Here is a 23,418-nt window from a genome sequence, read left to right on the forward strand (position 1 = left end):
TTGAACAAGATGGATAAGCAGTGTGTCTCTTTTGGAGCCTTAAAAATAGAGATGATCAAATAGTGAAATATTTGATATTTGATTCGAATAGTCCCTCAATATTCGACTATTCGATTGAATATCGAATCCCATTATAGTCTATGGGGAAAAAAATATTCGTTTAAGGGGAAACCAATATTCGACTGAGGAGAGTCACCAAGTCCACAATGACACCTCAGGAAATGATGCCAACACCTCTGGAATGCAACTAGGACAGTAGGGGAAGCATGCCTGGGTGCATCTAACACGCCCAAGTCCCAGTATTACACCACTATCACAGCCTATCAACGAGACACTTTCCAAACTCAATATAACCTCTATGAAAGTGGAAAAATACTTGGAAACCTTCTTTCCACTACATTAGTATGGACAGAAAGACAAATTTTAAGCTAAATAAAACATTAGCATGCACCCTTTTCAATCACATTGCCTATGACAACCACAAATGGCATAGGCAAGGGAGAAATAAAACAGCACCCACCCTTAAAGCAACTATAAGCATATAAGCAACTATAAATCGAATGGAAGACCCTGTGGAGTATTTTGTTCCTTTTGTTTCTATTGTAAAGCATGGACTCAAGACCTGGTTTCCTGTGTCTACACATGCGCCATCCCCCCAGAGCTAGGACAGCATGGACACCATGCGGCATTGGAAGAGAAACCTACATGGAAGTGTGGACTTCTTCTTTCAAGGAGATGATTTTTGGTGTCTATTGCTGATGTGTGTAAGTCTACAGCTGACTGGTATTTCTTTCTATTACTGTGGACACGTGGGACTCTATTACAACCTGGGAACCATCACCCACCTACCCCATGAGTTTATGGAAGCTCGGCAAGAGAGCAGCACCCTGTCTACCTGGATGGCTTCAGACCTCTCTGGGCAGTAGAACACAGTGGTAAGAAGGAAGGAGGAGGAGGAAGGCTTGTGATGAAGGACATTTGGGGCATTTTTTTTTGTGGTTAATGGACAATAGTGCTGATACAAGATACCGAACTATCAGCTGTGAGCAGGAGATCTCACCACCTACCAAAGAACTACCACATGTTATCATGATAGCTGCATATGTCCCCCAGCTCTGCCTGTTATATCTACATGCTGTGACCCCCTCCTCATGTCCTCAAACCACAGTCGGCTGTATTATTAACATCAATCCGCACAGAACTAAATGATCCTGCAGTGTGTCTTTGTTTCTTTCGTTTTTAGTTGCTATGATTCCTAGGATTTCTCTATCTGCCATCAGCTTCTATGTGTTTCTCTCCTGTTATATACTACTGTACCATCTATGAAACTGTATCACTGAAATTTCCCCATTGTGGGACTATTAAAGGAATATCTTATCTTATCTTAACTGTCATTGTGTGCGTGATGTGGTGAGACCTCCAAAAACTACTTCTGTGGCCCTTGAGGTGAGCCCTTCCAAATTAAGTTAGAGGCCCTTAAGCTGAGCCATACATTTCACCAGATGGGTCGAAATTGAAAAATTGTGGCTAGCCCTGACCCACCCCAACGCCTTCCTATGGTCCCGCTCACCCCCTGCTCCGGCCATCCCTCTTCTGGGTCCCATCCAGTTTTACCAGATCTACCAACCTAATAAGGTTGAACAAGATGGACATGCAGTGTGTCTCTTTTGAAGCCTTAGAAACTATGTTGCAGTGAGACTGTAAATCAAGTTAGAATTGTAAATAATTTTTAGCAATGCCATTCCTACCCCTTTATTTTTTGCAACATTTTGAAAAAATCCTTCAAGGTTGAGGCAGGGAAAACAGTGGAATTCAAGGCAGGTACGTGTTGAGAAGAGAAAATAAAAAAAAATAAAAAAAAACACAAAATAAAGACAAGACAAAAAAATCTCAATATTGTAGGTGATGTCAGCACCATGTGTACATGCGTATTGTCACTTTTGTATGGTGTTGTCTCCCTTTTGTGGTCTGCACAAGTAAGCAAGTTGCTAAGGGATAGCTCAGTGCAAGGGAAATCCAAGATGGCAACCCCCAGAGAAAAGTGAGGCTAAGTTGCATCAGTAGAACTTTGAGCGTGTCACAATAAGACTGACTTTATCTCTGGGAGCTGACATCTTAAATTTCTACTGCCAGACCTCTGTATGACGACGGAAAGATTCTGATTCTCTCCGGTACCTGAAAAGCAAAAACCTATCCCAAAAATAAGTGCTAGCCCTTTTTTGGAGGAAAAGAATAAGACCCTGTCTTATTTTCAAAGAAACACGGGTATACAAAAAACAATAGTTGTTTATTTATCAAGATCACATATTACATTTGGAAAAGCTTGCTATTGGAGTTGAGAAATTACACATAATGACACTTGATACTTGATAACATGTTTGTGTCGGGAGGTTGGGGAATAGTGTCCTGGGCCAGAAAAAGCTGTAATCTTCAAAACGGTTGTTGCCCGTTGAAGCATCTGATATTGATATACCACGTTTTGTGGAGCCAAATAAAAAGAGGACTGGGGTGATGCATTGTGAATGCCACTTTCCTTGCATGTAGAAAAGATATGACAGAAAAGGGCAACTCTAAGAAAACTACAGCATTCCTCTATTTATTAGTGCGACCACCCTGGGAGAACCGTGCCGGAAGCTGGACTGTCACAGTTACCTTATAGGCACCGGAACTCCCGGGAGAGGTGCAGAGGGTAATAGGCAGAGTCAGTTAGATGTGACACCAGTTGGAGTATTGAGACACCCGCTGGTCCCTGGGCTGGAGATGGTGATGTGGGTGCCAGTGTTCCACTCCAACAAAGAGCTTTTGCCCAGGGCTTAGCTGCAAGGAAGGCAATGTCCAGGCCAGAATCAGTAGAAGTGCTCACTGCTTTATTGTAACAGGCATCTGCTGGTCACTTGTCCTGTAGCAGTGAGCTGTGGCATAGTGGCTTGTAGCTGGCTGACACCATCCCATGCATTAGCAGAGAGTCTAAGCTGTCTGCAGGTCCAGCTTCTGGAACTTCTGCAGGAGTTCGGTTACCTTGTAGAGGTAGGTGCAGGCTGCCAGGGTTATAGCTCTGCTTAGCCTGATATAATCCTGTCCTCTTACTGATAGTGATGCAGGGCGCTGTCACACAGCTTCTCTGCCCTGCTGCTGCTGTGGCAATCCTCACAGTACCCAGTGTCTGAAACACAAGATGGCCACTGCCACACTTCTCCTTCCTTCTCCTTCCCTTGCTGCTTACAGAATACTACTTCCTCTCTATGCTATGACTATTTCCTGTTCCAGCTACAGATCCACCCACTATACTGTGTGTTGCTATGGAGACCACAGCTCACTAGGACAAGTGAAACCAGAGAACAATAGCTTGAACATGAATACAGAATGAACATGACAACATATACAATCAATCATAACTTGTAAGGCACTTTTATGGCCAAATAACCATTAGTAACTCCTGTGAAGGGGTTACATTAGGATTCTAAAGAGATCATACACATGGACAAAATTGTTGGTATCCTTTGTTTAATGAAAGAAAAAACCACAGAAAATCACAGAAATAACTTGAATCGGGAAAAAGTAATAATAACCAAACTACTTGTTGACAAGCCACAAAGCTTCTGGGAGAAGGTCCTTTGGACGGATGAGACAAAAATCAAACTTTTTGGCAAGGCACATCAACTCTATATTCACAGATGGAAACATAAAGCCTATCTTGAAAAGAACACTATCCTTAGTGTGAAACCTGGAGGAGGCTCTGTTATGTTCTAGGGTTGCTTTTCTGCATCTGGCACAGGGTGTCTTGAATCTGTGCAGGGTACAATGAAATCTCAAGACTATCTAGGAATTCTAGAGAGAAATGTGCTGCACAGGGTCAGAAAGCTTGGTCTCAGTCGCAGGTCATGGGTCTTGCAACAGGATAATGAGCCAAAACGCACAACTAAAAACACCCTAGAATGGCTAAAGGAAAACATTGGACTATTCTGAAGTGAATAGCTATATTATATATCAGTATATACTTACCTGGTTGTTTGAGATCCACATGGTATACTTACCATGTCCTCCAAAATAGAAAGATAAAGAGATAGTAGTCATAATTAAAAAAAAGACTTCAGGATCATTTAGTTCTCTGTGCAGAGTGTTCTACGCTTAGCCTGGTGTTGGATATACAGCCTAACTGCATTTGGAAGGAAGGACCTCCGATAGCGCTTCTTCTCACACTTGGGGTGAAGCAGTCGGTCGATGACAGTACTGCCCAGTGCTTTCACGGTCTCATCCACCTTACACACTTCTTGCTGAATGTTTTGGGAATCACCTATACATTGTAGGTTAATCACTAATATAGCAATCAGTATCAGACTATGTGAATACGCAGTGCCACAGTATTTATCAGCAGTTATGTGTTTATTTCCTTTTTTCACTTCATGGGAACTACATTTGAGAAGCTAATCCACTGTGAGCTGAGTGGGGGGCACAAAGTGAGGTGTTGACCATATACTCACCAGATTTATATCTAATAGCGCTGTTGTTACACATCCTACCTGTCGCCTTTTAGTCCCGTGGATTTTTACAATCGTCAGTGACACGTTACATCTGTAGAATTGATTCGCTGCTGATTAAATTTTGGAGTGGAAAGGAAAGGGTTTGTTGCAGTGAACTTCTTCACATATACTGACATCCTTAGAAAAATTGGATGCTGTACTGATTCAGCTGTGACCTCTTCCTGCATTTAACTATTGTTCCAATCCTGTTTTCCACCCATTTACACTACCCTAAAGAGAGTACGAATAGGGTACGAATTGGAGTTCTTTTTAACATAGTATGAATAAAAGTTAGGTTTTATTTATCAATTTTTCCTTTACTTTGAGGGTACCCCTTCAGTATAACTCACAATTTTTGGTAGTCCCGTATCCATTATATACATAAGTATGACAGGTAATACAAAATATTATGTTTTTATTGCTGCATACACTGCTTTAGGGAGGGTTCACACGGTGTAACGTGCCGCGTGATGTGGCACGTCTACGCCACGGGAGCTTTTGCGGGCCGTACACGCTCCCATTGATTTCAATGGGAGCGGGGATCATATGCGGCGTGCTATTTTGCGGCCGTGATTTTGCACTTTACATTACACCACTGCTACTGTCATACAATGCAAAGTTTTAATCACGTAAACATAACACTATTCAAAAGCTATTCAGTATTTTGTAATATTTTAAAGGGGCTCTATCAGCAAAATCATGCTGATAGAGCCCCACATATGCGTGAATAGCCTTTAAAAAGGCTATTCAGGCACCGTAAATGTTATATTAAACTATCCCCCAGTTTTAAAATAAAACCCTAAAAAAGAATGTTATCTACTTATGGATCGTGCACGCTGGGTGAGCATTCAGGGTGCACCGTCTTCTTCATCCCCGCCTCTTCTTCCTGCGATGTCCTCCGGTCCCGTCCTCCTCCGGCGCTCGCGAGCGGACACTGATATAAAAAAAATGGACTGGGCTCCTGCACAGTAGCCGTAGTAGCAGCCGTATGCTACTGTGCATGCGCCCAGGCCATTTTTTTTATATGTGTCCGCTCGCGAGCGCCGGAGGAAGACGGGACCGGAGGACATCGGAGGAAGAAGGGAAGAAGAGGCGGGGATGAAGAAGAAGACACACCCTGAATGCCCGCCCAGCGTGCACGATGCGTAAGTAGATAACATTCTCTTTTAGGTTTTTATTTTAAAACGGGGGGGGTAGTTTAATATAACATTTACGGTGCCTGAATAGCCTTTTTAAAGGCTATTCACGCATATGTGGGGCTCTAGCAACATGATTTTGCTGATAGAGCCCCCTTAAGTAAAAACGCAAACACCAATAGCTTAATTTTTTATTAAGTAATAAAGCAAGTATAGGTATTTAATAAATCACAAACAAATTTTACAACCTATTTGATTAAAGTATTTTAATTGTTTGAGTTCAGTTTGTCAGAAAAAATATTTTAACAATGTTTTATAACTATTTTACAATTCAATATGTAATTCAAAATCTTCCAAATATTATCTTGAATATCTTCATCCTTCATCTTTTTCAGGTCAGTTGAAGAGATGGTCTTATTATATTTTTGCTGCACTTGACCTAAATGTAGAAATACAAATTAATGTTTGCCACAGTATGATTTTTTTTTCCGAGAAATTTTAAAAACAAAAAACAAAACATTTTTTTCTTTATGCTAGAAATTTTAGAAACTGTTAAAAATATATAAATAGATTATCAATATTTTTAAAAGCATTTTAATTTATATCAATGATTCTATTGCTTCTCATTCATCTACCATCTACTTCATTATAATGAATAGTGCTGACAAAAAATTGTAGGAGTTGCCAATAGGACCCAAAATGATTCTTAGATGTTTTAAAATTCTTTTAAGGCCTTTTGAAGACGACCGTGTGCTATTTCAGTGTGCTATCCATGTTTTTTCTAAATACCACACTGACCCATTCATTTCCTACGAGCCCAGGCACACTACCATGTATTCCACAGATCCGTGTGCAGGTCAAGAGTCTGTGCCGCAAAACACAGGTCTACTCACTGTTTGCTGCACGGATTCACACATAAAAGCCTATGGGAGAGTAAAAACAACGGACAGCATACTGAATAGTATACTTAAAGAAGATCTTTTATGTCCTCGGGCACATGAGGTTACATATACCGCTAGAAAGCCAACAGTGTACTGAATTGAGCGTACTGTCGGCTTTCCAGTTATGTTCCCCGGGCAAGAGCTATCGGTGCCATTACCAATAGCTCTTTACTGTCAGAAGGGCGTTCCTCCTGACAGTACTGTGTGTAGCGCTATACTGTCAGAGGAGGCCATGAGGCTTAGCGGTGAGGCATGCCCCTCCAGTACTAGTTTATGGATGAGTACTGTCAGGAGGAGGAGGAGGCCAAAAGACACATGGGAAAGATTATTAGATGCTGCGAGGGAGCCCTGAATAACTGAAGGAAAGTGAGTATAACTGTTTCACTTTCCCACACAAATTTTCACAATCCATGAATCCTTATTTTGACTCTGGGTCTCTTCAGAACCTACAGTATAATAATTAGAGAACCAGCTTTTGCAATTTCTACATTTCTTCATTCGATCGTCACTGAAAACAGTTTAAATGGTAAAAATTTAGTATACTTTACGGTGTATAAAGTACTTGTAAAACCTTACCAATAGATTTAATCTTGCTTTTTTCAATGCACCACAAGTGGTTGTCACTGCAATAAAAACATAAATGTAAGCATAATAGGTAAAATGAAAAATAGCTGCCGTATGCAGTTTCATTTTAATTCCTAGTCCTACAAGCTGTGCTAGATTAAAAGATAATGTATTACCTATATTATAAAATACTTAAAACCAGATAGTGATGCTATATTATTGTCACTTGCTCTTTTCTCAGCTATTTCTTTGCTATTGTACAGTTACTCCTGGCAGAATGATAAAACATTATAAGACGGAGAAATATAAAATTTGCTGGGCCATAATTTGATTAACAGCAGGAAAACTGATAAGACACCATGCATGCAGGCTATAGAACAGGCTGACTATCAAGACCCTACACATATTTCAGCTTTTTGTAAAAACTCAAGTACCCTTTAAAACATGCAAAACAGATGACACTAAACCGTCAAAAACAGAACAGATGCAAAAATAGACATATATAAGGCTATGGAATAAAGATGGTATATACAGTGAAAAGTCACTTAAGAGAAAAAATTGTATATTAAATAACATGTAACATTATTTAGCAGATATGTCGAGAAATAAAATCCAAGATGGTTGCGCTCCCTTTAACAGAACCAATGGACTTAAATGCAGGACAGCAACCAGTAAGGGTCCATTCACACAGAGGAAAATGGTGAGGAATGTGGTGTGGAATTTTCCACACTGAAAAAAAGCCTCCCTTTGACTTCAATGGGTTCCTTTTTCTCTAGCAGAAAAAGGAACCCATTGAAGTTAATGGGAGGCTTTTTTTCAGCGTAGAAAATTCCACACCAAATTCCTCACCATTTCCCTCTGTGTGAATAGACCCTAAGGGTAATCAATCATCCAATCCAAGGGTCACAGGCTTCTAATAGATAAGACAGTTGGGGCCCAGTATACTAGGAAGGCAGCGTCCACTGGTTTGCTGGTAGCGCTGCGTTTCCGCTCAGTGGGGCATTTTATTCAATGTGACTGCTGGACTGTTTTTAACGTTTTCATGTTAAAAAAAAAAAAAAAAAAGATGAACTTCATTGGTCTATTTTACATAGCGCCAACATATTCCACTGCACTTCACAAATTGTAGGGTTCAAAGGCAGACAAAAAGATACATTACAGAGTAATAGTCAATTCGCGCAATGGGACTGAGGGCATTATTTAAAATAAATGCTTCTATAATATATAGAGATTTTTATGCTTCATTGTGTTACAAACATATTTAACATACTACATACATTGTTTCAGAATAAGCTTTTCCATGCCTTCTCTTGCAAGGTTTGCATGTTTCATTTGATCTGATGCCTTTTGTAGTAGAATTTCCTTCTCCTTTAGCTCATTTTTCAGGCTGCAGATCTCACCTTTCAAAACTAGCTCCTGTAATCAGGAATAATTAGTTATTTATTTGTCATACTTGTTTAGCACCAACATATTCTACAGTGCTTTACTGATGTAATCATGTACCAACAATAGTGCAAAACAAATACATCACATGACAGTCGATAAACCAATGGGGTGAATTTATCAAGGCTGTTGTGTTCTATGCCAGTTTTGATCTCCTGCACACTGGAGTGAGATAATCTTAACCGATTAAGGACCAGGCCCAGAAGTACATTAAGGACCGGGCCTCTTTTTTCAAAACTGACATGTGTCACTTTAAATGGCAATAACTTTGAGACGCTTTAACTTACACAAGTGATTTTGAAATTGTTTTTTCGTAACACATTATACTTCATGTTAGTGGTAAACACTAATCAATATTTTTGTATTTATTTGTAAAAAACTAGCAAATTTGATGGAAATTTGGAAAAAATTGCAATTTTCAAAATGTGAAATTCTCTGCTTTTCAGGCAGATAGTCATACCATCCAAATACATGAATAAATATTATCTCCCATATCTCTGCTTTATATTGGCATCATCTTTTGATCGTCTTTTAATTCATTTTGGATGTTACAAGGCTTACAAGTGTAACAGCGATTTTCCAGATTTACAAGAAAATTCCTCAAACTAATTTTTTAGGGAACACTTCAGTTCTGAAAGGAATTATAAAGGCCTATATAATAGAAACCCCCATAAATCACCCCATTTTCAAAACTACACCCCTCAAATTATTCAAAACAGCATTTGGGATGTTTGTTAACCCTTTAAGCATTTCATAAGAATAAAAATAATATGGAGGTCAAATTTAAACATTTCATTTTTTTTTCACTAATACATTCATTTAGACCTAAAATTAACACATTCACAAAGGGTTAAAGGAGAAAATGCATCTCACATTTTGTTATGCAATTTCTCCCGTGCACAGAAATACCCCACATGTGGGTGTAAACTGATTTTTGGGCACACGGCAGTGCACGAAAGGGAAGGAGTGACACTGGGTGTTTGAACAGCATATTTTGCTGGAATAATTTTCAGGCACCATGTCACATTTGCAGAGCCCTTAGCGTACCAAAACAATGGAAACCCCCCAAATGTGACCCCATTTTAGAATCTACACCCCTCACGGAATTCATCAAGGGGTATAGTCAGCATTTAGACCGTACAGTTGTTTCACAGATTTTACTAACATTGGAATGTGTAAAAGAAAAATTACTAAAATGTCACTTTATCCCCAAAGTTTTCATTTTCACAAGGGGTTAAAGGAGTAAAAGCCCCCCAAAGTTTGTTAAACAATTTATCCTGAACAAGGCAATACCTCATATGTGGCCATATTCTGCTGTATGGGAACATGGCGGGGCTCAGAATGGAAGGAGCGCTATTTGGCTTTTGGATGGCAGATTTTGCTGGAATAATTTTTAGGTGCCATGTCGCATTTGCAGAGCCCCTAGAGAACCAATACAGTGGAAACCCCCTAAAAGTGACCCCATTTTGGAAACTACACCCCCCACAGAACATATCAAAGGGTAGGGTGAGCATTTTGACCCTACAGCTGTTTCACAGATTTTATTAACATTGGGACATGAAAATGAAAATTTACTTTTTTTCCAACAAACTGTCAATTTAGCCCCAAATTTTTCATTTTCACAAGAGGATAAAGCCCCTAGTGTACCAATAAAGTGGAAACCCCCTAAAAGTGACCCCATTTTGGAAACTACACCCCTCATAGAATGTATCTAGGGGTTTGGTGAGCATTTTGGCCTCACAGCTGATTCACAGATTTTATTAACAATGGGACGTAAAAATGAAAAATTACTTTTTTTTCCAATTAATCGTCCATTTAGCGCCATATTTTTAATTTTGCAAGTAGCTGAAGAATTAAAAGCCCCCCAGAGTTTGTTACACAATTTCTTCTTAACACGGCAATACCCCATATGTGGCCATAATCTGCTGTATGGGTATACGGTGGGGCTCAGAATAGAAAGAGCGCTATTTGGCTTTTAGAAAGCAGATGTGGCTGGAATAGTTCTCAGGTGCCATGTCGCATTAGCTGAGCCCCTAAAGTATCAATACAATGGAAACCCCCCATTGTGACCCCATTTTAGAAACTACACAGGTGACAGTAAACTGGAATTCACCAAGAAGTGACCCCATTTTGTAGGGACAATTTTAGGGCCTCTGCAAATGTGACGTGGTGTCCAAAAACAAAGAATATAAATCTGCACTCCAAAAGCACATATCGCTCCTTCACATCTGCGCCCTGCTGGGTACCCAAATAGCGGTGTATGCCCACATGTATGACACTGGTGTACCCCGGATAACGGACTTAATGCCATATGTGGGTATAAATGGCTGTTTGGGCACAGCCGGGCACAGAAGGGAAGGAGCGCTATTTTGGTTTTTGGAGCACAGTTTCGTTTTAGGACACCATGCCACTTTTGCAAAGCCCCTGAATTGCCAATAAAGTGGAATCCGCAGACATGTCACCCCATTTTGGACACTAGCCCACTCATGGGATTTATCAAGTGGTGTAGTGAGCATTTTTCACCCTTGAGTGTTGCATTTATTTAGTTTCCAGAAATGAAATCACAGCTGATAATGAGAAGTTAAAAATGAAAAATTTCCAGAGATTCGCCATTTTAGTGCCCGATATGTTGTGCCCAACTTATATCAGCAGAGACACTCCAAAAACTGGTAAGCGGGTATCCCGGGCACAACAGCTTTTAGAGCGTTCATCTCTGATACAAGGCGGGCACAACATATTACGCACTGAAATGACGTATTCCTGGAAAAATTGTCATTTTCACCTCTCACAATCAGCTTCGTATTCATTTATGGATAATAAGTTATAGCAACACTTGGGGGTTAAAAATGCTCTCTGTACCCCTGGAGAAATCCTTCAGGGGTGTAGTTTCCAAAATAAGGTCACATAACAGGGGATTCCACTTTACTGGCGTTTCAGATCTACAAAAGTGTCATGGCATCCAAAAACCAAACCGTCTGTGCTCCAAAAACCCAATAACCCTTCTTCCCTTTTGCGTCCAGCTGTGCCCTAATATCAGTTTATACCCACATATGACATTACGTCCGATATAACGGGTACACCAGTGTCATACATGTGTCATAAACTGCAGTTTGGGCGCACAGCAGGGCGCAGAAGCGAAGGAGCGCGATGCGGCTTTTGGAGTACAGATTTTGATGTTTGGTATCTGGACGCCATGTCATGTTTGTAGAGCCTGTAAGGTACCAGAAAAGTGGATTCCCCAAAGGAGTGACCCCATTTTGAAAACTGCACCCCTCAAAGAATTTATCAGGGGGTGTAGTGAGTATTAGTATCCCAGACGTGACTGCACAGCGGATGGCGAAGAGGGAATATATAAGCTGTGCGGAGAACATTGCAGACACCAAATTCCCTACTATGTCCCAGTAGCTCCTATGATTGGGGGAGTCACTCTGGGGGTCACTTTGGGGGTCACTTCTGGTGTTTTTTCGCTCATAAGCTGTAAATCTGGGGTGTCCCCTGATATTTGCTCGCACAGCTTATATATTCCCTACCTGCCGCAGCCAGTTGTGTTCTAATAATTTGGCGATTTTGGGGGGTTTTGCCTTGACATTGCTAGATGCTATATTTTCTTTATTTTTCTGGTGACATGGCCATATAAGGGCTTGTTGTTTGCAGGATGAGATGCATTTTGTAATGACACCATCTTTGGGTGCCTACAACTTACTGATTACATTTTATTAACTCTTTCTTGCTGGATTAAAAAAAAAAAAATCAATCCTGCATTGAGTTTTACATTTTAAATTTTTCGCCATGCAGCGTACAGCATAAGTAACATATTATCTTTATTCTGCGGGTCGGTACGGTTACGGCGATACCTCATTTATATTATTTTTTTATGCGATACTAAGTCTGCAGAACAAAAACACATATGGGGACATAAATCAATGTTTTTTGCATCGCCATCTTTTGAGAGACGTAACATTTTTATTTTTCGGTTGACAGTGTTGGTTGAGGGCTTATTTTTTGCGGGAAAATGTGCGCTTTTTATTGGCACTGTTGTGGGGTGAATATGACTTTTTGATCACTTTTTCTAGCATATTTTGTAGGATGAGATGGCAAAAAATCATTATTTCCGGCGAGTTTTTTCCGTTTTTTTTTTCCGACGTTCACCGTGTACATTAAATATTATTTCAGTTTTATTGTACAGGTTGTTACGGACGCGGCGATACCAAATATGCATTGCTTTTTTTAATTTTTAGTGCTTTTTTTTATATAATTCATTTTGTATAGAAAAAAGGGATTTTTGGACTTTAGAACTTTATTACTTTTTTCATACACTTTTTTTTTTTTTTTTTTTTTAACTTTTTTTTTACTTTTTCATGTGTCCCTTTAGGACACTTGAATCAGTTGATGCTTTGATGAAAGCACCAACTGATTCAGCACAGTAGCAGACAGGACACGAGCAGGACATGAGCCTGCTCGTGTCCTGTAAGCTGCAGAGGAAGTGAGACACATCGCTCACTTCCTCCACCGCCTGGCAGGATCACCAGGTATGTGGGGGCTCCGGTAGTCTGGGGTCACTGGCCAGACCCCAGACTACCTTGTACTGACATCGGCACCCCCCGATCTCGCCGCGGGGGGTGCCGATCGGGTTAACCTGTCGGCGGATCCCTTTCGATCGCGCCGTGATGTTTGACGGCGCGATCGAAAGGGTTAACACGTCCAGTCAGACTCAGTTCCGACTGGACGTTATGGAGGAAGGGGTTAGGTGTTAGTAACACCTAACCCCTGTCCCCCTCGCACCCCTCCCCCCGCCAGAAAGGTACCTAAAGGACGGACGTATTTCGGCAATAGTCCGGTCTTTAGGTACCAGCACATGAGGCCGTAAATTTACGTACGGCGGTCCTCATGTGGTTAATCAGTCAGATTTAGGAAGACTGGCATTACTCACGTCAGTCTTCATAGCAGGCAGAGGGTGTGCCTAATATGTCACAAAGTAAATGAGGTGCACCTTCCACTAGGCTGTGTGACTCAGAGGAAAGGTGCATCTCTAGATCTTCATATGCCAAAAGCACCGAGGAGATCTGTGGGCTTGAAACATGTATATAGGTAAAGTGAATCTCTTAAACTAATGGTATTTTGTGTGTTGCCTCCTCATGCTATTGTATTTGTAGCACACAAAAACTGGAAACCAGCTTTTGAGATAAGCATACCACTCAAAATGTACAAAAATATAAAATAAATTTTTATTACATTAATGTTAAAAAACAGACAAACAAATACAGGAAAAACACACTATCCCGATGGGCCAGGATTGGCATGAAGAGTATATTGAATGTACAAAAACTATTTCACAAATGGAAAAGCAGAGTATACAAAATAAACCCACATGTAACTCACCAAAACACAATGTAATGGGAATGTACTACATACAAAGCGCCACAAGGTGGCAATGTATATCTATATGTGAACCAGGTGGTAATTTAAGGGCTAGTTCACACGTGAACTGCCCGTGCGGGTTTTGACACAGAGAGAGCCGCGGCGAGCCGCGTCTCTCTCTTGTCAAAACCCGCCCGCCGCGACCATCGCTGTCGCGGCTTAACCCTCTGCTGTCGGCTCAAATGAATGAGCCGACATAGGAGGGAGCTGCCGGGGACATGTCCTTTCTTTTCTCCGCCAGCAGCAGCCCGCGCTAGCGGAGAAAAGAAGCCCGGCGGTCTCCATAGACCACCATTATAAGGGGAGGTTTTGGACGCGAAATCCGCTGTCAAAAACCTCCCCTTATACTCATGTGTGAACTAGCCCTAAATCTCCATGAATTGGACCCAACGTGCAAAAACTGTGCTAGCAAGAGTATGGTGTGAATAGGGACATATAGGAATTATTATAAAGGCAAAGAAAGTGCTACTATTGTATGCACTCACATCACTGGAATTTCAGAAGCCAGCCATATAGTAATGTAGCTATATACACACCTAAGAATTGTATCCCATATATTAAATTGCTATAACACACCAGGGAGATTAAATGGATAGACTCACATGGTTTGTATTGGCAATATATTCACTAAAAAAAGTTGCACATCCAAAGTTACTCACCCATGCTGTATGAGAGTGTAGGAGAGACAAGTGGGGAAGGCGCCAACCCGGCCACCCGACGCGCGTTTCGGTGCTAGCCTTCGTCAGCCTACCCCCTGACGAGTCTATCCATTTAATCTCCCTGGTGTGTTATAGCAATTTAATATATGGGATACAATTCTTAGGTGTGTATATAACTACATTACTATATGGCTGGCTTCTGAAATTCCAGTGATGTGAGTGCATACAATAGTAGCACTTTCTTTGCCTTTATAATAATTCCTATATGTCCCTATTCCATACCTCCCAACTTTTGAAGAATCGAAAGAGGGACAAAATGTGCAGCGCGCGTAGCGCGCCGCAGCAAATTTAGTCCCGCCCACTTTTGTGTTGACTCCGCCCACTCGTTAATTTTTCAAGTGCCCGCACACAGTATAATCCTCCTACAGTCAGCCGTAAATTATATGTCCCCCCTCTATCTCTCCCCCAGTTTCATATACACCCTTCATCTGCCCCCAGTTTCATGTCCCCCTTCCATCTCTGCCCCCAGATTCATGTCCCCTCCATCTCTGCCCCCAGATTCATGTCCCCCCATCTCTGCCCCAGATTCATGTCCCCACATCTCTGCCCCAAGTGTTATGCCGTCCTCTCCATCTTTGCCCCCAGATTCATGTCTCCTCCATCTCTGCCCCCAGATTCATGTCCCTCCATCTCTGCCCCAGATTCATGTCCCCACATCTCTGCCTCAAGTGTCATGCTGTCCTCTCCATCTCTGCCCCCAGATTCATGTCCTCTCCATCTCTGCCCCAGATTCATGTCCCCACATCTCTGCCCCAAGTGTCATGCCGTCCTCTCCATCTCTGCCCCCAGTGTCATGCCGTCCTCTCCATCTCTGCCCCCAGTGTCATGCCGTCCTCTCCATCTCTGCCCCCAGTGTCATGCCGTCCTCTCCATCTCTGCCCCAAGTGTCATGCCGTCCTCTCCATCTCTGCCCCCAGTGTCATGCTGTCCTCTCCTTCATCTGCCCCCAGCGTCATGCCGTCCTCTGGACGCAGATCTGAGTTGAAATCGGGACATGCCTCCCTCCAACCGGGACCGCGGGACATGTCACCCAAATCGTGACTGTCCCGTGGAAAACGGGACGGTTGGGAGGTATGCTATTCACACCATACTCTTGCTAGCACAGTTTTTGCACGTTGGGTCCAATTCATGGAGATTTAAATTACCACCTGGTTCACATATAGATCTACATTGCCACCTTGTGACGCTTTGTATGTAGTACATTCCCATTACATTGTGTTTTGGTGAGTTACATGTGGGTTTATTTTGTATACTCTGCTTTTCCATTTGTGAAATAGTTTTTGTACATTCAATATACTCTTCATGCCAATCCTGGCCCATCGGGGTAGTGTGTTTTTCCTGTATTTGTTTGTCTGTTTTTTAACATTAATGTAATAAAAATTTATTTTATATTTTTGTACATTTTGTGGTATGCTTATCTCAAAAGCTGGTTTCCAGTTTTTTTGTGCATTCATAGTTTTGGATATAGCAACACGTTCTTAAGAAGGGCATGATCATGGGTGTTTTTACTTGATTAGCATTTTCCTATAGTCTACCTTCCACCGTGCCATGCTGTTGTTTTTGTACATATTGTATCTGTAGCTATTCTCTCCTAAAAGATAAGAAACCCTCACAACTGTCAGCTAACAAGGCTCAACAGAAAGCACAAACCTTGGACTGTACAAAAAGGTAGAGTTGAGTTTTCTTTTCGATTTCCTATTCTAAGATGGCCATACCCATTAGATTTTACACAGTGTTCCACATTGTTATGCAAATCAGATTTAAAGAGGAGCTTTCATGTACCTGGACACATGTGGTTTATATACCGATAAAAAGCTCACAGTGAGCTGAATTCAGTGCACTGTCGGCTTTCCCATTTTGTGCCCCAGGGAAAGAGATATCCTTGCCACTATAATGGCAACGATCTCAGTCCACTGTCAGAAGAGCGTTTCTGACAGTCTAGCTGGGCTGTGAGGAACGCCCCTCCTGACAGTAGCCTGTAATAGAAGAAATGCAGAGACAAGCCTGGGAGCCTCCGGAAGGCTGGTTATCCTCCACAAAAGCTAAAGCTCACCGAGGTGCCAGGATCCTTAATGCCCGAGATTAGTGTAGGCACTGATCACGAGCATTGCTGCAGGGTCTTTGCTGCAGATTATGAACTCAACTTAAAAACAACGTTCCACACTATTAAGCAGGCACAGTTTTGAAGCAACATGGGAAACTGGATGTTCTTTGCTATAGCTCACCTGCAGGAGTGAGAACAAAACTTTGGATTGCAAAGGTGTAAATCTGTTGATAAAACCAACAACTGTAATTGCGTCATTGGTTTTAGTTTCAGCTAGGCTTTGCTAATGAAGTCCAGTTTCATCAATTGTGCTTAATTCTATCAAGATATTAGTTTTATTGTATAACGTGCCCTTACTCTCCTACTCTTGGACCAAGAGTAGGAGAGTAAGCCTACCCAAAAAGGACGTTCAAAATATACCTTTCATTGATATTATTAAAATAAAATCCCCCAACCAAAAAAAAAAACTTAAAGAAAATTTCCCATAAAATGACAGACATCAGGGAAGTGTGCCACACCAAGTTGGGTAACAGAGATAGTACCACCTGGCCACTTCCTACAGTGAGGAGGATAATGTAACTTCTGAAATTTCCCCAATGTGGGACTATTAAAGGATTATCTCTCTCTCTCTTCTCCCACAGTACTATGGATCCCCTCCACAATTAACCAGAGGAGACCAATTAAAGATGTGTTTAAATTGCTCCCTAAAGCAGAACTCCTCTATAATTGTAAGAGGATTCCCCCAAAATATGACCAGCTAGAGGCAAGGACTGAGCCAGCCACTTAGTGTAATTAGGTACTATCCATTATATCCAACACTACAGACCAGCTGCTAGGGTCTATCGTCTCCTAATCCAAGCAGAAACTACCACTTAGCAACAGTGCTAGATAGGAATTACTCCTCAATAACTGGTTAAGGTTCAGTGAGAAGTTAAATAATAAAGCCTATGAAAGAGCACGCTAGCCTGACTGTCTGTGCTAGCTAACGCGTTTCAATGCCCCTTGTTTCACAGGACGTATCATCAGAGGTGTATTGGCATAGTTTCTTTCGAGAACTGGAGTCTAAGTATTTTGTAGCATAACTCCCAGCCGCCTGCTGGGTCTGGTCTTTTAAAGTCCCAGGACCGCCCATTCATTTGGGGTTACCCTGACGGAGTTCTGAAAAAAGCCCATCAACATGCCCTATCATCAGCACGTAACCACCTCTTGAAACCCAGAAAGAAAGAGGAAAATGAACAAATACGTATTATTGGAACATTTGATGAGGCGCATCATGTGGTACGGAGTGTGATTCTTCTTTCAGATCCTGATATTGGTCCCCAATTTAGCCCCCGTCCTTTGATCACCTATAGGCGGGGGACCAATTTAAGAGACAAATTGGTGCATAGCCATCTTGCACCAATGGGCATAGAGACATGGTTGGAGAGACAAGTCGGGGACCTGGTGGGAACATACCCATGTGGATCCTGTAGTGCGTGTCCATTTATATGTCGCAGTAAGAGCTTTACTAGTACGACTACTGGGAGTCATTTTCAAAAAAGGTCGTACATTAATTGTAGGACGGCAGGGGTTGTTTACCTCATCACTTGCTCCTGCGGGGTTCAGTATGTGGGAAAAACCACTCGTGAGCTCCGCAGGAGAGTGAGGGAACGGGTGTCGGTAGGCAGGATGACACGACAGTGGTGAGACATGTCTTTGAACATCATGGGGGTGATGTATCCCAGTTGTCATTTCAGGGGATTGAAAACAGATACACCCTTCCCCGAGAGGGGGCAATTTTGATAATAAACTCTTACAAAAGGAGGCGAGATGGATGTTTGTGTTGGGGACAGTAAGACCCAATGGGTTAAATGATAACATCTCATACGCTTGCTTCATCTAAATATCCATGGTTTGTGATGTGCCACTGGTGCTGATGGTGGCTGCTATGACATTGACTTTTTGGCGTATATTAGTGTCTTTGGAAAAACAGTTAGGCATATGTGTGAGGGGTTAATGTGGACTCCGCTGGTAATACAACGTGCCTGCCGTAGATTATTATCTGTTTACGGTATTGTTACTGCCGATAGTGTCTGTTGATTTCCCATCTTTTTATGGAAGCTCCTGGAGGTGTAGAGGAATCCCTGCTATCATGAGGGAGCAAGATTTCCTTACCTGCAGACGATAGTCATAATGATTAAGCAGCTTTTGTTTATATTGCGCTGTGTGGGTGGGGTTTAGGGGGGTTGGTGTTTCCGGCCCCTCCTCCTATTGGTTAACGGTCGGCGCATGCTCCTGGGTTATTGCCTTTGGATGGGTGGGGAGCCGACTAGGTGAGGATCCCAGTGATTGGCTAGGACCAAATGAATGGGCGTTCCTGGGACTTTAAAAGACCGGACTCCGGGCTCGCCCACACGGCTGCACATTAATGCCAGCGGGGGACTGGGGGTTATGCTACAAAATACTTATAAAGAAGAAAATGTTTGTTTATGTACCGTGTTAGCCAGTGGGTATGATATATAAAAAACAAAAAAACTTGAGAGTCTTCAGTAGATGATAACTTTTTTAATTGCTAACTCATAATGATGACAGAATATAACGTTTCAAAGCTGTTTGGCTTCTTCTTCAGATATAACTAAGAACAATTTCTGAAGGCTGCATATTTATGTACAACAGAACACATAGGGATAGAATTTCAGGAGGGAGGGGGAAGAGGCTTATTAGTATGTTACATCTAAACAATTCACAGTTCCCATGTTCTTATCTTTATGGCTGTCTTAGTTCAGTGATTTCTATAGAATGACATGAACCCATGTGAGACGTTCATTCCATTCTCCAGAGTGTTAAATAGGGTCATGCTCTTGTACTCATAAATCTGTCGCTCTTTCCTTGATTTAAAATTCCCTCTTAAAACCAAAATTTTCATGTCACTGGTGATATTATGATCTTCATTGCAGAAATGTTTTGGAATACTTAGACTCAAGTACTCGAAAGAAACTATGCCAATACACCTCTGATGATATGTCCTGTGAAACAAGGGGCATTGATACGCGTTAGCTAGTGCAGACAGTCAGGCTAGCGTGCTCTTTCATAGGCTTAATTATTTCACTTCTCACGGAACTTTAACCAGTTATTGAGGAGCAATTCCTATCCAGCACTGTTACTAAGTGGTAGTTGCTGCTTGGGTTAGGAGACAATAGACCCTAGCAGCTGGTCTGTAGTGTTAAATATAATGGATAGTACCTAATTACACTAAGTGGTTGGCTCAGTCCTTGCCTTTAGCTGGTCATATTTTGGGGGAATCCTCTTACAATTATAGAGGGGTCCTGCTTTAGGGAACAATTTAAATACATTGTTAATTGGTCTCCTCAAACCACCGGTGAGGGTCTGGCTGAAGATATTTGACACAGTCATCGCCCCGATCCTTCTCTATGGCAGCGAGGTTTGGGGCCCAGCCACCTAACCAGACCAGCCAAAATGGGACTCTAGCCCAACAGAAACCTTCCACCTGGAGTTCTGCAAATACCTGCTCCATGTCCATCACAACACCTCCAACATGGCCTGCAGAGCTAGGCAGACTCCCCCTATGGCTCACCATACAGAAGAGGGCACTAGCTTTCTAGGCGCACATCCAGGGGAGAAACCCCAACTCCTACCACCGCCAAGCATGGCTAAGCCACCTGAGCAAACCTGACACCCCCCAACCACAACAACAGCCAACCACCAAACCAAAAACATCAACAGATGATAACCAAGGCCAAGATAAAGGCAACCACAGAGGCAAACAGAGAGCGGTACATTGAAGAATAGAGAAACGAAATAAATAACTCCAAGAAACTCACAATGTACCAATCCCTACAAAGGGACTACATCATGGCCACCTACCTGGAGAGAATACCAAACCCCAAACACAGACAAGCCCCGAGCCGGTACAGACTGAGCGCCCACAACTAGAGATTGAGACGAGACCCACTTCCTGCTACACTGCACCAAATACTCAGATGTGAGGGCCATCTACTACCAAAGACTCTCTGCCCACATCCCAGACTTCACATCTGCAGATGAGAAGAGGAAACTCTACATCCTACTGGGAGAAGAAGAGGCCACTGTGGAGATCGCTGCCCAATACGTGTCCAGCTGTCACCAAACAAGAGGAAGATAAGACGCATGGACTATCAAACCACCCATCCCCCATGGACTATTAAACCCCCCTAAGCCCCCATCACCTGTCTACCCCATACCCACCGACACCCAAACACCCCAAACAAGAACGAGGAGACCCTAAAGACACTCAACCCCAACCCACGAACCCCGTACCCATCCCCCTCCATCACCCCCAACAGTCTTTTTGCTTTGGCAACACCAAATGTCTGTATGCAGCCTCTCCGCGGACACAAAGTCCTGCAAAGTCCTGCATGTCCGACTTTGTGTACGTGAAAAAAAAATGGTTTCTCCGCAGAGAGGCTGCATACAGACACTGGGGGTTTGCTTTAAAAACTCATTCCAATGAATAGGTTTTAAAACTGACCGCCGAGAAGACATCCCCTATGCAGTTTCCCCAGGGAATAGGATGGAGACGTGGTGGGCGGACACAGGCACTAGTGTGAACGCCCCCCTGAGTGGTTTCTGTGTATAGCTACAACTCATGTTATTGGAAGTCAAACCAATAATTACCTCATTTGTTTGCTGTTTGTTTATTTGTTTTGTAGGCTGGGTTGTACTCCAAAACAAACTGAGGATAGAATGCGATTCCTCCAGAATAAAATCCAAGGTTTTAATCACAGAAAACAATGCATCAACATTTCTGCAATCCATCACCTAAGAGACAAGGAGACAAAATAATATGAAAAGCATATGTGTTAAAAAAAAACAAAAAAAAAAAACTCCATGACCTCTCTTGACATGACTGTTTTATTTAAAAATGCCTATGAAATTAAACAGAACCATTTTTCTCCATAGCTTCTGTGTTGTACTAATTTTTCTGTTATTCTCCTAGGCTAAGGTCCCATATTGTGGAAAAGATTTTTTTTTTTTGTTACAGATTTTGCTGAGGTTTTTTTTTAGTCAAAAATAGGAGTGAATTTAGTAGAATGGAGACATATGCGTAAGTTCACATGCAGTGTTTTGCAGAAGGATTTTTGAGGGGGAAATCTACCTATAAATGCCTTTCAACTCTCCAATTCATTTCAATAGGAGTAATATTAGTTTTTGTGAAAACCACTTAAAAAAAAAGCCCTAGCAGTTTTTTTTCTCTGACTCCCATTTATTTCAAAGGGGTTTGCAAAGTGGAATTTGCTGAAAGTTGGTCATGACTAGAGATGAGCGAACAGCGTTCGATCAAATAGCTATTCGATCGAATATCAGGCTGTTCGAGTTATTCAATTCCAATCGAATACCAAGCGGCAAACGCAGTAAAAATTCGTATCCCCTCCCACTTTCCTTGATGCTTTTTTTGCATCAATAACTGTGATGGGGAGGTGGGACAGGAACTACGACAACATAGGCATTGAAAAAAAAATAGGAAAAAGCCATTGGCTGCCGAAATAAGGTGACCTCCGATTTATAAGAATAGTGGCCGCCATGTTCATGTCATTTGCGGCTTGGAGAGATAGGGACAGAGCTCTGCTGAGGGCTAGAGGGGGATTAACTTCTGCTAGGCAGGAAAAACTGAACAACAACAGCTCTTTTCAGAGCTATACTGCAGGGAGAGGAGTCGATATATGCTGAATCCAGCTTTCCACGGTGTGTACCCCCAAAAACCTAAGTGGGATTCACAGCAATTCAGTCAGGCTATATACGCTCAATCCAGCTTTCCATCAGTGTGTACCACAAACACCAAAGTGGGATACACAGCAATTCAGTCAGGCTATATACGCTCAATCCAGATTTCCGTCGGTGTGTAACCAAAACACCAAAGTGGGATACATAGCAATTCAGTCAGGCTATATATGCTCAATCCAGCTTTCCGTCGGTGTGTACCCCAAACACCAAAGTGGGATACACAGAAATTCAGTCAGGCTATATATGCTTAATCCAGCTTTCCTCGGTGTGTACCCCCAAACACCTAAGTGGGATACACAGCAACTCAGTCAGGCTCTATACGCTCAATCCAGCTTTCCTCGGTGTGTAACCCAAACACCTAAGTGGGATACACAGCAATTCAGTCAGGCTATATATGCTCAATCCAGCTTTCCATTGGTGTGTACCCCAAACACCAAAGTGGGATACACAGCAATTCAGTCAGGCTATATATGCTCAATCCAGCTTTCCACAGTGTGTACCCCCAAACATCTAATTGGGATACACAGCTATTCAGTTAGGCTATATACGGTCAATCCAGCTTTCCTTGGTGTGTACCCCAAAAAACCTAAGTGGGATACACAGCAATTCAGTCAGACCATATACGCTCAATCCAGCTTTCCTCGGTGTGTACCCCCCAAAAACCTAAGTGGGATACACAGCAATTCAGTCAGGCCATATACGCTCAATCCAGCTTTCCTGGATGTATTCCACTCCCAAATAAAAGTGGTGCACAGCTAAATATAAAATAGCATCTCTGTTAATGGGCTGAAGCTGAATGGTGGGCCTGACACTGTATACGCTGCTGGGGCAAGTGACAACTACAAAAGAGGGGTAAAAGAATTATTCCTGGGG

At 42.2% G+C, this 23,418-nt stretch overlaps 1 protein-coding gene across 2 annotated transcripts in view; it reads right to left on the reverse strand.

Annotated features, from left to right (window-relative positions):
* Positions 1-5,907: 5,907 nt before the first annotated feature.
* The window catches only part of PDE4DIP (phosphodiesterase 4D interacting protein), a 184,743-nt gene continuing 167,232 nt past the window's right edge, over positions 5,908-23,418 (reverse strand). For both annotated transcript variants that reach the window (XM_075286675.1, XM_075286674.1), the window contains 4 exons: positions 21,439-21,582; positions 8,439-8,577; positions 7,174-7,220; positions 5,908-6,095 (listed from right to left, as the gene is read on the reverse strand). In XM_075286675.1, the coding sequence (XP_075142776.1) occupies positions 6,048-6,095; positions 7,174-7,220; positions 8,439-8,577; positions 21,439-21,582 (378 nt within the window). In that variant the 3' untranslated portion in view covers positions 5,908-6,047. The remainder of the gene's footprint in view (positions 6,096-7,173; positions 7,221-8,438; positions 8,578-21,438; positions 21,583-23,418) is intronic.

The sequence above is a fragment of the Leptodactylus fuscus genome, chromosome 9 (assembly GCF_031893055.1).
Source record: "Leptodactylus fuscus isolate aLepFus1 chromosome 9, aLepFus1.hap2, whole genome shotgun sequence".
Classification (NCBI taxonomy): Eukaryota; Metazoa; Chordata; class Amphibia; order Anura; family Leptodactylidae; genus Leptodactylus; species Leptodactylus fuscus.